This window comes from Podarcis tiliguerta, assembly GCF_965153285.1.
Source record: "Podarcis tiliguerta genome assembly, chromosome: 3".
NCBI lineage: Eukaryota > Metazoa > Chordata > Lepidosauria > Squamata > Lacertidae > Podarcis > Podarcis tiliguerta.
Genome location: NC_139536.1, coordinates 28,787,290 through 28,801,062, shown reverse-complemented (window position 1 = coordinate 28,801,062; position 13,773 = coordinate 28,787,290). Strand labels below are relative to the sequence as shown.

Genomic DNA, 13,773 nt, shown 5'->3' with positions numbered 1-13,773 from the left:
CAAAGAATGAAGAAATTAACAAGTTTACAACTCGCTAGATATTGTGTTAGTCAATATATTTTAAATACCCTGCTCAGTCTTTTTATCCAACAACTTTTCTTAACTGTCGGTGTTAGACTTTCAAGCTCAGATCATTGTTCAGAATTATTGGCTTAATAATAATAATAATAATAATTATACCCCGCCCATCTGGCTGGGTTTTCCCAGCCACTCTGGGCAGCTTCCAACAAAATATTAAAATACAATAGTCTGTCAAACATTAAAAGCTTCCCTAAACAGGGCTGCCTTCAGATGTCTTCTAAAAGTCTGGTAGTTGTTTTTCTCTTTGACATCTGGTGGGAGGGCGTTTCACAGGGTGGGTGTCACTACAGAGAAGGCCCTCTGCCTGGTTCCCTGTAACTTGGCTTCTCGCAGCGAGGGAACCTCCAGAAGGTGGAGTTTTGTGCTCAGTTTTGTGATGAGCAATGTTTGAATATGTAGGTTCAAAGTAGGGAAAGTGTGTGGGTCTCCCCACACTCTTCTTTTAATGTAATCTTTCCTTTTCGATTGAGGTTTCAAACTTGGTTAACAGAATGTGGCAGAAATCTCCCTAATAGTAACAAAAACCATGCAAAAGGAATGGTGGGTTAATTTACTTTTCCAGGGCCACCTGCACAATTATTAGTACTACATTAACCAGGTTAACCAGATTGAGTTTTTCTTCACGTCACTTGTATACCCAAAAAATATGATTGGAAGGATGCTTGTTCTTCTCAAGTGTCATTGTTGACAACTTTTTACTACATACAAATTAAGCAAAATGAGTAGAAATCTCCAAAAATAAGAGAGTTAAAGTATCAGAAAGTTTGGTATGAATGTTAATAACATCCCTTGGGTAACTATGTAATTATTTAAGAAATCAGTGGCACAATGCATGCATTGCTTATGTTTGTTGAAAAAATACTGTTACTTTCTGATATAGTGTTTTAGATATACATTGTATCATTTTCAGCAAACACCATATCCTGCAAACACTCTTTTGGTCCTTAGATTGATCTGTGCTTATGGGATGCCTTCTGTTCTTGGGGAAAAGACCCAAGAATTAAGCAGGTTGCTATGAATTCATCAAAGTTGATACCACAGCTTTTGCAGGATAAAAGAAAGATGTGCAGGCTGTTGGAAAGCCAAAATTAAAAGAGAATTTTAAGAATCCTCTCTTCCAAGTTTATTCAACGTAGGCTTCTTGATATTGTCACAGTTTTGCATTGTTAAATTAAGCAGAAACTCCTTTCTATTAGGGATGACCCAAGATTCCCAACTGTGCGTGGTGTCCTAAGAAGAGGCATGACAGTTGAAGGACTGAAACAGTTCATTGCTGCACAGGTAGGTGGTTGCATGTCCACTCTCCCTTCAGCTGGAGTGTCTTTGTAGATCTAGTTACAGGTAGGTAGCCGTGTTGGTCTGCCATAGTCGAAACAAAATAAAAAAAATTCCTTCCAGTAGCACCTTAGAGACCAACTAAGTTTGTTATTGGTATGAGCTTTCGTGTGCATCTGAAGAAGTGTGCATGTCTGTAAGGTGCTACTGGAAGGAATTTTTTTTATTTTGTAGATCTAGTCGTTTTATAGACGAGTCCTTTCAAGAACATCAGGAAAGTCTTCCTCTTGTGACTTTGATTGTTCATTTGTCCTATCCATGGGTAGCCTTTTACATGTTTTTGGGCTATATATCCCATAGTACTACCAACCTTACTGTGAAACATGGGCCACTCATTCTCTGAGATACTCTACCAGGGACCATAGGATTATGATTTAAAGAAGTTGATACATCATATTAGCATTTGGAAAATAACAATACATCAAACAACTATAGCATGTTCAATATCTAACTGGACAATTGATCCATCTTTAATTTACCCTCAGACTTATACCTGAAACTTTTAAGAAAGCATAGTGTGTTAAAGAAGATCGTCTCTATTTTGCAACAAAGAATGATTACTTATTGATGGATTCCTCCCACCCTCACTCCCAGCAAGACACTTATTTCTAGTCCTGAGGAAGGATGTTTGTTTTTGTAAAGAAGTAAGGTTGTGGAAGAGGAATGGTTAAAGTAAATAAGATGTAATTCAAAATGCAACAACAAATACACCATCAAGATTTATGACCTTTCTTTCTTTTATCCCCCTCTTCCCATTATATTTTACAGGGCTCCTCTCGATCAGTTGTAAACATGGAGTGGGATAAAATTTGGTCATTTAACAAAAAGGTACATGCTCCTCCATTTTGATCTGATGACATTTCTGATTGACACCTGCTCTCTTGTTGCTGGTTGTGAACCCAGCGTTCTTTGGAATGCTCTTCAAAGACTAGCTAATGCAGTATGTTGCACCACCTTGCTCCTCATCTTCAGGAAAATGGAATGTCCCCTCTTGCTAACCAGGGCTAACACTAATCTTGCTGACTTCTGCCAGTCTGATACTGAATTGTTGTTCTTGAATTGTGTGGGAGATAATGATATTTTGCTAATGTAAACTCTGATGAAAATTCTGCATTTCATTTTTCTGCTTTCAAGCTGCGAGCTATCTGTAAGAAGGTATTACTTAACGCTTTTTCTGCCTTAGCATATAGCTTACAGTATTGTAAGCATACATAGCATAAGCCATCACTGTGCAACTTCTCATAGCACAACCACGTTTGCTTACATAACAAGAGCTGTGTATTTCCATCTTAAAATGCATTATTCCTGTTCTAAAGGGGAAATAATGATCTGAGTCTGAATTTCTCAACGGAGAAGAAAGTGTCACTTTTAATTTACAATGCTGGACATACTGCCTTTCTGCAGTGTACTGAAGGCGTTAACATTTTCTCTCTCAGACAGCAAGTAAAGCTATTCTGATGTGTCTTAATTTAGCATCAAATAAGGAATACTGCATCTTGACATGGTTAGTTGCTTCTTTGGCAGCAGATGCTTGGACACTATAATAAGGCGAACTGTTTGTGTCTGTCTGCACAACTCTGTGGCTGTTCTTATTCTTTTAACTTGAGTCTGGATTTTTGCTTGTTTTCAAGGAGGCTTGCCCCAGAACTAAGTATTTGCTTGCCTGGCATGTGTCTTGTATTCTCCTAAAGCCCTTGTCATTTGTCCTCTTTATTTTATATGAGGGATTATCAATTGGTTCTTTTTGTTGCTGCATAGATGGACACTAGTGTGTCAAACAAATTTATAAACACCATTGGCCTTAAATTTATGTTGTTGTTCACTTCTTGGCACTGTATGCTGCCTTATGCATTCACTCTGGGGCAAGAGTAAAAGCGAAGGCATTGAATTGGTTTGTAGGACCAAGTATTGAGCTACTGAGAAAGCAAAAATAATGAGTCAGTAGCAAATGAGTCAGAAAAACAAACTCTTAACAGTTAGATTAATTCAAGAATACCCAAATAACCTCTGTTTGTTAGTGCAGTCAACAAACTGCGCTGGTTAGCTGTGGGGCAGTTAAAGTTTTGCTTTTTTGTGAATACTGATAAGAAAATAATTTATACCTCTGCACACCTACCAAAAAGTAACACAAATGTTGCTGATACCTGGATCTAATCCAAAGTCAGATTATTGAATTTAGACTCCTGAGGTGCCCAGATCAGGGTGTCAACAATTTCCTTGTGTTTCTTATTGATAGGTGGAAATATGAGTAATGTGTGTTTCAAGTACTTCCAACTAGTTAGCATCCATATCAGTAGTAGTGTGTACGTTGTTTCACTTCTGGTACGAAACCTGTTTTAGTTAATTTTCTCCTGGAACACTGTTGTACTCATGGCCCTAGCATTTGGGAAAGCAGAATGTAGGATATTTCCTTAGAAGCCACTGTTTTCACATGTAACCTAAAAATAACTAAATAAATACTGCCCTCAGATTTCTCTCCCAGATAAGCTAGTTTTGTATGTGTGTACATCGTTTCTCCATTCCTTTACTAGCCTTAATACCTCCAGCTAGTACAAAGTAGCGAGGCCTTGTAAGAGAGACTGAAAAGCCTAAACCGATAAAGAAGCGAGTGCAGTAAAAGCAGAAGCAAAAATACCTGGAGGCTGTTCTGTTTGAGTTGTGAATAGAGTAGAAGACTATTTTGTCAGTAATGCAAGAGAGGAGAAGCTATTCTTGAGTTCATTGCTGTGATGTTGCCTTATTATAGTGATCTAACACTGTTGTTAGGGGCAGTCGGTGGGGTGTGGGAGCATGGAGACACCTTCCCAACAGGTGTTGCCGCAGCTTGATGTGGAAGTGTGACAATGAGGCCAGGGTTGCTCAGGAGCACCGGTGGGAGTACCCGATTGACTCTGTCAGCACACCCACACTGTCCCTACCTTACCACAGTCATGCCACCCACTTTCTCCCGCACCATCCTAGTAAGTGGTAGTGATACTGCTCTTGGGAGAGCGACTCCATGCCCCCTGCCCTGCCATGTGGCTGCTCCTGGCTTTTGTTGAATAATGGTGATGCCGGAAAACATACTTCACGGAAGAAATTCACAGGAAAAAAAGTGAAATTATGGAATTGTGTCCTGTGTTGATAATAACTAAGGGTGAAATCTATTGTTCTTTTAAAAACTGATCCCGTGAGTTCAGCATAATTGCACACTAAGGCTTCACTCTTACACACGTTTACTTAGAAATAAGCTGCATTGAAACTCAAGTAGGGTTTGCTTTCTAGCATGCATACATTGGCTCATCCTGTAAGACTTAAGCCAACATTCAGAGTTACCTGTAAATCTACACAGGTATGAGATTACTAGGATTTTTCCTTGCTTTGTGCCCAGAACTATAACATTTATTGCCCTATACTATATATGTAAAGTTTTAGATGATTTCTAAACCAGAGGTATCCGTTTTTTGTGTGGAAGGCCAGGAGAGTGTGTAACTCTTGTGGATTTTGAGTTACTCTTTTCTTATTGACCAAAGATGCAGTAACACAAAGAATACCAGTTAATATTCCTAAATGATTCATACACTTTTTAGTTCACATAACTCTGATTTTTTTTAAAAATCTGTTCTGGGCGTACTGAATAGATGTGATTATTTTTGGTTATTCTTGGTATGTAGGTTATAGATCCTGTGGCACCTCGCTACACCGCTTTGCTGAAGAATGAAGTAGTCACAGTAAACGTTCCTGAAGCTCAAGAAGAGATGAAAGAAGTCGCCAAGCATCCAAAGGTTTGCTAGTTAGTTGTTTTGACACCGTAATGCAGATAGTTAAAACAGAGAACTTGTGTAGTATTCCCAATTTGGCCTGAAACCATTCTTCCACACTCCCAAAATGTAACAAAGGAAAAGTAAGATTAGTTAGCTCATGGATGGCAGAGCTAATGAAAGAGTAAAATGGGAGTGCAAGGTGACATAATACGCTCTTTAGCACTCTGGGAAAGATCTTGAGAGAAAACTGTTTTTATTTTAGAGTTGGGATATATGTGCTGAGGCAGGTTGAGGGAGCCCCTAGACTTTAACTGGCTAATACATGCTGGCACATCCTCAAACCAGGGAGAACACTATGCCAGCCCTGAAGCTGGGGGTCCTATCAGCAGAGGCAGGAAATAGGAAGGGGCACCCCATTCTCGTTTCCATGCGCTGCTCTGGTTCGCCAGAAGCGGCTTAGTCATGCTGGCCACATGACCTGGAAGCTGTATACCGGCTCCCTCGGCCAGTAAAGCGAGATGAGCGCCGCAACCCCAGAGTCGTCTGCGACTGGACCTAATGGTCAGGGGTCCCTTTACCTTTACCCCCTTTTGCCTTTCTGGTTTGAGCGTAGCAGTTCTCCCTCCCCAGGCAAGTAGGATGGACCAGCTCATAGTTTAAACCATCTCATTGCAATCCAAAGAAGAATTCACATTAATAGCAAACTCTCCTGCAAAGCTCAGCATTTGTGTATTCTAGGATGGATTGGTGTGTTATAATCTAAAGCAAAAACCTGCAGTGCAGCCCTTACCATGTCTACTCAGAAGTAAGTTCTATCAGTAAGTGGGGCTTATTGTCAGGCACGTGTTAGGATTGCAGCCTTAACCAAGCATCTGGGTAAGTTCTTTTCTTTCTCGTTAACATGCAGAATGCTGAGGTTGGCTTGAAGCCTGTATGGTACAGTCCCAAAGTGCTAATTGAAGGCGCAGATGCAGAGACGTTGACAGAAGGAGAGATGGTTACATTTATTAACTGGGGCAACATAATCGTCACCAAAATACACAAGTAAGTTTCTGGATCTTGGAACAAGCTGGGATGTTGAATTCCATCGTTGAGAATTTTATTGGGGAAAAAGAGGTCTGGCTTTTTAAACATTGAAGAAAAGTGTGTAATGGATGGGACTGTTAATACTTCAAGCACAGTTCCATTATCTGTCTCCCCCACCCAATTGCAACCTTCTGCACCTCCAGAAGCTGTTCTTGGAGGTTCAAGGGATTGTTAGGACATGCTGCAAGGGAGCTGCAACTGCGGGGCAGCAAGCAGAAATAGCATAAGTTGAAGTGACATCTCACAATAGATCCAGCTGAGTGTAGCTTGACTGTTGAATGTGATGGTGGAGGTCCAGCGCCGAGGGCTTCTGGTGGTTCCCTCACTGCGAGAAGCAAAGCTACAGGGAACCAGACAGAGGGCCTTTTCGGTAGTGGCGCCCGCCCTGTGGAATGCCCTCCCATCAGATGTCAAAGAGATAAACAACTACCTGACGTTTAGAAGACATCTGAAGGCAGCCCTGTTCAGGGAAGTTTTTAATGTGTGACATTTTAATGTATTTTTAATCTTTGTTGGAAGCCACCCAGAGTGGCTGGGGAAGCCCAGCCAGGTGGGCGGGGTACAAATAATAAATTATTTTATTTTATTTATTTATTTAAACTTCTCTATGAAAATCAAGTTAATTGCATGCCACTGATATAACCTAGATACTATACCAGTCATTTATTTGCACTATTTAATCACAGTGTGTTCTGCTTCTGTGTAGGAACTCTGCTGGGAAAATCACATCCATTGATGCTAAACTAAATTTGGAGAATAAGGACTACAAAAAAACTGCTAAGATCACCTGGTTGGCAGAAACTCCTCGTGCTCCTCCCATCCCTACTGTCTGTGTCAACTATGAACACTTGATCACCAAACCTGTCTTGGGCAAAGAGGAAGATTTCAAGCAGTATGTCAACAGAAATAGCAAGGTAGCTTGCAACATGTCACCTATTTATATTATTATTACATTTTTAAAATTTCTCGCGTACTTCAAGGAGCTCAAATATGGTCTCCCCACTCCACTCTCCTGGACTTTTTTCTACCACAGTAAACCTGCAATTTAGCTTAGGCTGGGTGATTGTGAATAGCCCTCAAAATCACACAGTAAGCTTTGTGGTAGGGACAATATTTGAGCTGAAGTCTTCCTAATCAAAATCCGACACTCTAGCCACTATACCATATTGGTTGTACACCTGCTTTTCTTCCTTTTAGATATTGGCTCTCCAAATGAGTTGCCATATTGTAAATTGGGGGTTTTCGGTATTCAGCAAGATGTGTCTTTCCTCCTGGGTTGGCCTCACCCTTGCAATGCCACTACACTAATTCTTAGCACATGTACTATGTTCTTCATGGGACGTAATGCTGACTTGATTTTTAACCTGTTTACAGCAAGAAGAATTGATGTTAGGTGATCCTTGCCTTAAAGATCTGAAAAAAGGAGATATAATACAGATTCAGAGAAGAGGCTTTTATATTTGTGATCAGCCATATGAGCCGATTAGGTGAGCAACTGGAAACTCATTCCTTTCGTTTATCCATTTGGTATGCTCTGCCGTAGAATCAGATAAGTGTGTCATGGCCATTGCAGAGTTTCACAGCCCAAATTCCCATATTTATACTCATATTCCAAACGCTCCTGTTTTGCCACGTAGATAAAAAATTAGAGGCTTGTGGAATGCATTTCACAAAAGTAAATAGAGGAGTGCCTTTGGAACAGAATGATTAGAAAAGAGTGTGTGTGTAGCTCTTGTGTGTCCTCTTGAACAAACTGAACAGCAGGCAGCCTGTTCTCTGTAATATCAGGCTATATATCCCCCCCCCCATTTGTTGAACCATGCAGATAACAAAATGTAAAGGTTTTATCTATTCATTATTATTATACTCCTAACTCCATTTTAGCATAATTCTATTGCTGCACTGAATTTTCATGAGGCTTGACATTTCACCACAAATAGTTGGGGTTTTTTGGTGTTTGCCTTCTATTCTTCTGCACATTTCACCAACACACATACCAGTTGACAGCCATCAAACCCCTGATATGTGGGCGCTTCATGGAAAAAACGAGGAAATGCATCCTGCTATCCTCAGGCAACTAGGCTATTACTCTCTGGCATATCATATTGTGCTGAAAGTCACCACTCTTCAGCCTGATCCGGCACTCGGCACTCATCGCTATGCCTGACTGGATGGAGATGCATGCTCTGGATATGCATCTGGGGGGGCATCCCACTGAAAATAGGGCAGTGCGGAGTGACAGCTGTGCATTGGAATGCAGAGGTTGGCCATCTGCACTGCATTTGTTTCGATAGGATTCACATCTCATCCACATTGTGCCCCAGCTGCTCAACTAAGCATAATTGGGTTGGGGCACAGGAGCATTATTCTGGTTTCCTTGGCAATGGACACATATTTTCTCTTCTTATACTGGCTTCCCATGGCACTTGGCCCTTTGTGAAATGGCAGATAACTGAAAAAATGCTGTAAATAAGAAACCTGTTTTATCAGAGGTTCAAAAGCTTTGGGGATGCCTCAGATTAGTTACTATTTTGCTAGGCTGATACCATTAGGAGAGCAGCAAGACTACAAACAGTAAGCAGATATTGATGCTGAAATAAATTACAAGTTTGTCCAGCTGGGGGTATTACTATTTTTACAATTTTCATATGTGCATTTATTTTTATACAAATACATGTTCTTTTGATATGTATAAAATTACAATCAGTGTGAAAAGAACTACATAGATCTAACCGATGCACTGTAGCACACCTTTACCTGGGAGTAAGTCCCACTGAACCATGGGAGATTTGCCTGGTAAATATGCATAGGACTAAGTTACATATCCCATTAACGTAGCAGGGAAATTGAGCTCACGCTTAACCCTTTCTCACGTTGGAATTTAGATGCTTGTATTTTAGGTGTGTTGTATTCACATTTTCTATATTATGCCAATCACTGGGAGATAATCATGAAAAAACCAATTGATGTAATCTTTGTAGTCCATACAGCTGTAAAGAAGCCCCATGCATTTTGATTTATATCCCTGATGGGCATACAAAAGAAATGCCAACATCTGGATCTAAGGAGAAAACCAAGGCAGAAACGGCAAAGAAAGAGGTAAGGAAACCTAGTGTATTTTGATTGTTCATCAGAAGGATGTTTGGGATGCCTGGCATAACTGTAGAACAGGTGTAGAATGGAGGAAACCTGGCTTGACAGCAGCACATATAAAAAGAACTCCATGTTTATAGTCTTGTCGTATAAATCATCATCATCAGAAACTGAACATGAGTCAGCAATCTTACCTGACTGCAAAAAGACTGATTCAGTTTTATGCTGCTTTAATAGAACCATGGTTGCCAAGTCATAAGAAGTAACACTTCCACTTTATTCTGTGCTGGTCTCACCTCATCTGGAGTACTGTGTCCAGTGCTGACCCCTGCCTTTGAAGAAGGATATCGACAAATTGGGATGGGTTCAGATGAGGGCAGTGAAGATGGTCAGGTGTTTGGCAAACTATGCTGCTATAAAAGTGTTCCAGGTTTTAAACAGCACAGAACTAGTAATCAGACTTGGGAAACACCTGTGCTAACCAAAGTTGATTTATTTTAGTTTATTTTCAGTTCTTCTCCTCCTTTGCAAACATTGGATGCTATCCTGTTCTGGGTGGGTGGAGGATAAAAGAGACATTTGTAGTAGGTCTTCGCATATTGAAGTGCCCTGACCAACTTTGCTGCGGTTCTACTTGAAACGGCAAGTTTTTCACCAGTAGTGTTTTAATTCTCTTTCATCCAGTTTGATTCATTGTAAAGACATGTACAGTAGTGCCTCGCAAGACGAAAAGAATCTGTTCCGTGAGTCTCTTCGTCTAGCGGTTTTTTCGTCTTGCGAAGCAACCCCATTAGCGGATCAGCGCTATTAGCGGTTTAGCGGCTATTAGCGGCTATTAAAGGCTTAAGGGATTAGTGGATTAGCTGCTAAAAGGCTATTAGCAGCTTACTGCCTTAGAAAAAGGGGGTGGGGAGCGAAAAAAAATCGCAGCAACTCGCAAGACATTTTCGTCTTGCGAAGCAAGCCCATAGGAAATTCGTCCTGCGAAGCACCTCTGAAAACGGAAAACCCTTTTGTCTAGCGGGTTTTCCGTCTTGCGAGGCATTCGTCTTGCGGGGCACCACTGTATTTGTTCTTTTTCCCCAAGGCTGGTACTGCACCGAAAGGACGATCTGCTCCACTTGTGGCCGACGCTTCTCATGCTGCAGCCCCTGCTTCAGTCGAAGACCACTTGGCTCTTTACAGCAAGGTGTCTGCCCAAGGAGATGCAGTTCGTGAATTGAAATCAAAGAAAGCAGCAAAGGAAGAGGTTGATGCTGCCGTGAAACAGCTGCTAGCCTTGAAAGCAGAATACAAGGAGAAGACGGGTCAAGACTACAAGCCTGGGAATCCTCCGGTCGCTGCAGTTCAGGCCCAGCCTTCCAAGTGTGAGGCTGCCAGTGCCACCCATCTAGACAGCAAGTCTCTTTATGATAAAGTAGCTGAGCAAGGGGAAGTGGTTCGAAAGCTGAAAGCAGAAAAAGTGCCCAAGGTTAGTGTTTGAAGAATAAGCCTGGATAAGAAGGAATTGAGAAGCGATCGTTGCAACCTTTTATCAGGTGGATGATAGATCTGTCTTTTCTGTTATTTATAAAAGTAGATAGACAAAGAATAACTCCTTGGGCAGGACTACCACTAACCTTAAGAGAACAGGAGAAGTTGGGGATGATAAACTGGCAGGAGAGAAAAGGGATTTTTAAAAAAACCATCTATGGTAGAAGTGTCAAAAGATAAAATATTAATTAAAAGTGGTGGTGATTAATTCTGCCCCCCCATTAATGTCCCCAAAATAATGGCCCTCTGGTATCTTTGCTGAACTATGTGAAAGTGGGTATTGCACCAATTTTCTGGACGGGGTGGAGATCAGTGTTGCACTGTGACGAACATTCCGTCGGCACAAGCATTGCAGCTTGGCAGAAAAGAACGATCCCCCTTCTCCTGCTCTGGTGTATTCACCTTGCGACTTCCCTCTCTGCCGCACTGATGTGATCCAAAGGAAAGCAGAGCAATACATTTGGCACCAGATTGGCTGCAGGAGTTGCTGAAAGGAGGCATACAAGGTACCATCCATCTGTCTTAGGGACTCCATTCTGGATTTGTGTAGGGTTTACTCCTTAGCCTTTTCTTCTCCCAGATATAGCCTGCAAGGCAACAGAGGTTTAGGATCAGAGTCTCCCTTCTCCTAGCTGGGCTACCTTCCCAGGTTGACGAACCCCATCTTATTACATACCTGAATCCATCCCATGGAATACAAATAAAACTTCAGTTAAGGAGCACTCTATGCAAAGCAAAACCTTAGTTTTTGGTTACATTCAAATAGCTTCATTAAGTGAAGAGCATATGATTTATGGGTTCTAATAAGCCTCTTACTGATTTTTTCTTTTTGTCAACTTGATTGTGTGCATCCTAACTATTGTATCTACTTTGCTACATGCTTTTCTGTATTTTCCTCTCTTTTTAACTGTTCTTTCGCTTCCTGTTGTAGGATCAGATAGATGCTGCTGTGAAAGTGCTTTTAGCTCTGAAAGCGGAATATAAGCAAAAGACAGGCCAGGAATACAAACCTGGAAACCCAGCAAAGAGTTTGCTTCCTAGTTCAGCTCCTTCTGCTCTTCCTTCTTCCATGCCCCTCTGTCCAGTAGTCTGCAAAGCTCTTTACAGCAAAGTGGCAGAACAAGGCGAAGTGGTTCGTAGACTTAAGTCAGAGAAAGCAGCAAAGGTATAATGGCCATGACGGCAGAAAAAGTGCTGAACATTATGTTTTTAAGATGCATGATTAGGTCCTTGAGCAATTCACAAAATTTAAAAAATTGTATTCTATTTTTTTCAGTATTTTTATTTTTACTTTTGCAAAGTATTACGCAATATTTGGCTTCTCTCCATTTTCACTTATTGCATGCAAGACAGATGATTCTTTTGTCCAAGCAGAAGAAAAATTTGATATCAATGCTAACAGTTAAATTTATTTGTAGATTGATCATTTTATCATTTGCACTAGCCCACTTAATCTTCAGTTTCATATTGGAAAATTTTGCATTAAACTTTTCCATTCTTAACCGATACGTTTCTTGTATTATCTCTCTGCTCCAGGATCAGATAGATGCTGCTGTGAAAGTGCTTCTTGCTCTAAAAGCAGAATATAAGCAAAAGACAGGCCAAGATTATAAACCTGGACATCCACCTGCAGTTCCTCTTTCCTCCTCCTGCTCCTCCTCTTCTTCCTCCTCCCTGTCCTCTTGTGCTTCTGATCCTGCTCCTCTGTCCTGCAATGGTTTGACATCTTCTAGCCCAGTAGACAGAAACGTTCTGTACAATAAAGTAGTTGAACAAGGCGAGCTGGTACGGAGACTCAAAGCCGAAAAGGTGTCCAAGGTAGAATAGTGGTTTTATTATGCATGTGGTTTCAAATCTGTGTTTTTTCTCTGTTCATTAGCTGTGCGTAATTCTGATTTTGGCAGAAGTTTTTTTCAAGGGACCAGGAAGTCAAGGTTGTATATTGTGCTGTTGTTTCACTCCTGCAACACACGTCTGCTTGTGCAACAGTACAGCCCCTGCACACCCTCAAAATCAGTTCCAGAGGGTTGGAAGATCCTCCGCAGCAGATTTTGGGGGCAAATGGGAGTAGGAGAGGAAGATGAAAATCTTGTTGCCCAGCATTGGATGCAACTCTCAGTAACTGCTAATACTTTTCTCCATATATCTGGATCCCATTGTGGGGGAAACAAGGCCACCTTGAGGGAGCAAAGGAGCAGAAAGGAATCTGCCAATATAAAATCTATTGCAAATCTATGTAGTGTTGTTAACATACCCTTGGATATGCAGGCAGGAAACTAGAGGTATATGCATGCATAACTCTTGGACTTGTGATATGAATTCCCTCCCAATAATACTTCCCATAGGATAAAGTGGATGAAGCTGTAAAACTCCTCCTTTCCCTAAAAGCGGAATATAAAGAAAAGACTGGTCAGGATTATAAGCCAGGACAGTTACCAGCACCTCAGGCACATGCCTTAAACCAGCCGGCAAGCCCAGAAACCAGTGGCCCTGACTCTGCAGAAGCAAAAGCTCTCTTTAACAAGGTTGCTCTCCAAGGAGAAGAGGTCCGGAAATTGAAAGCGGAGAAGGCAGAAAAGGTAATACTGTTTATTAACAGTTTAATGTGTTTGAGTGGATCTTGGGGTACTCATCACATTCCCTTTAACTTAAAATTTATGCTAATATCCTGACCTGCAATTGCAAGATGGTCTCTTTTCAGTGTCAAGTATTCTGCAGGTATGCATCTGGAGAAATTGCTGGAATTTCGCAGCATTTGTAAAAAGTAAAAGCAGCTTTCATCTCTTAATTCAACCTATTCTCCTTTCACTCTGAAGCGTATCATGAACATTTATCGCCACCTTGTGGCCAAAGGCAGAAAAAGGAGTTTGAGGGAAGTAGCCACTCTAGTTTTCTTTTCCTG

General features: G+C 41.1%; 1 protein-coding gene across 3 annotated transcripts in view; it reads left to right on the top strand.

Annotated features, from left to right (window-relative positions):
* The window catches only part of EPRS1 (glutamyl-prolyl-tRNA synthetase 1), a 40,590-nt gene that overhangs the window by 12,511 nt on the left and 14,306 nt on the right, over positions 1-13,773 (top strand). Inside the window, exons 11-22 of one of the 3 annotated variants that reach the window (XM_083433267.1) lie at positions 1,278-1,362; positions 2,185-2,244; positions 2,551-2,571; positions 5,070-5,180; positions 6,067-6,203; positions 6,952-7,159; positions 7,620-7,732; positions 9,227-9,344; positions 10,426-10,809; positions 11,803-12,036; positions 12,408-12,689; positions 13,217-13,450. In XM_083433267.1, the coding sequence (XP_083289393.1) occupies positions 1,278-1,362; positions 2,185-2,244; positions 2,551-2,571; positions 5,070-5,180; positions 6,067-6,203; positions 6,952-7,159; positions 7,620-7,732; positions 9,227-9,344; positions 10,426-10,809; positions 11,803-12,036; positions 12,408-12,689; positions 13,217-13,450 (1,987 nt within the window). The remainder of the gene's footprint in view (positions 1-1,277; positions 1,363-2,184; positions 2,245-2,550; positions 2,572-5,069; positions 5,181-6,066; positions 6,204-6,951; positions 7,160-7,619; positions 7,733-9,226; positions 9,345-10,425; positions 10,810-11,802; positions 12,037-12,407; positions 12,690-13,216; positions 13,451-13,773) is intronic. The other 2 variants (XM_083433268.1, XM_083433269.1) reach the window with 2 other exon arrangements.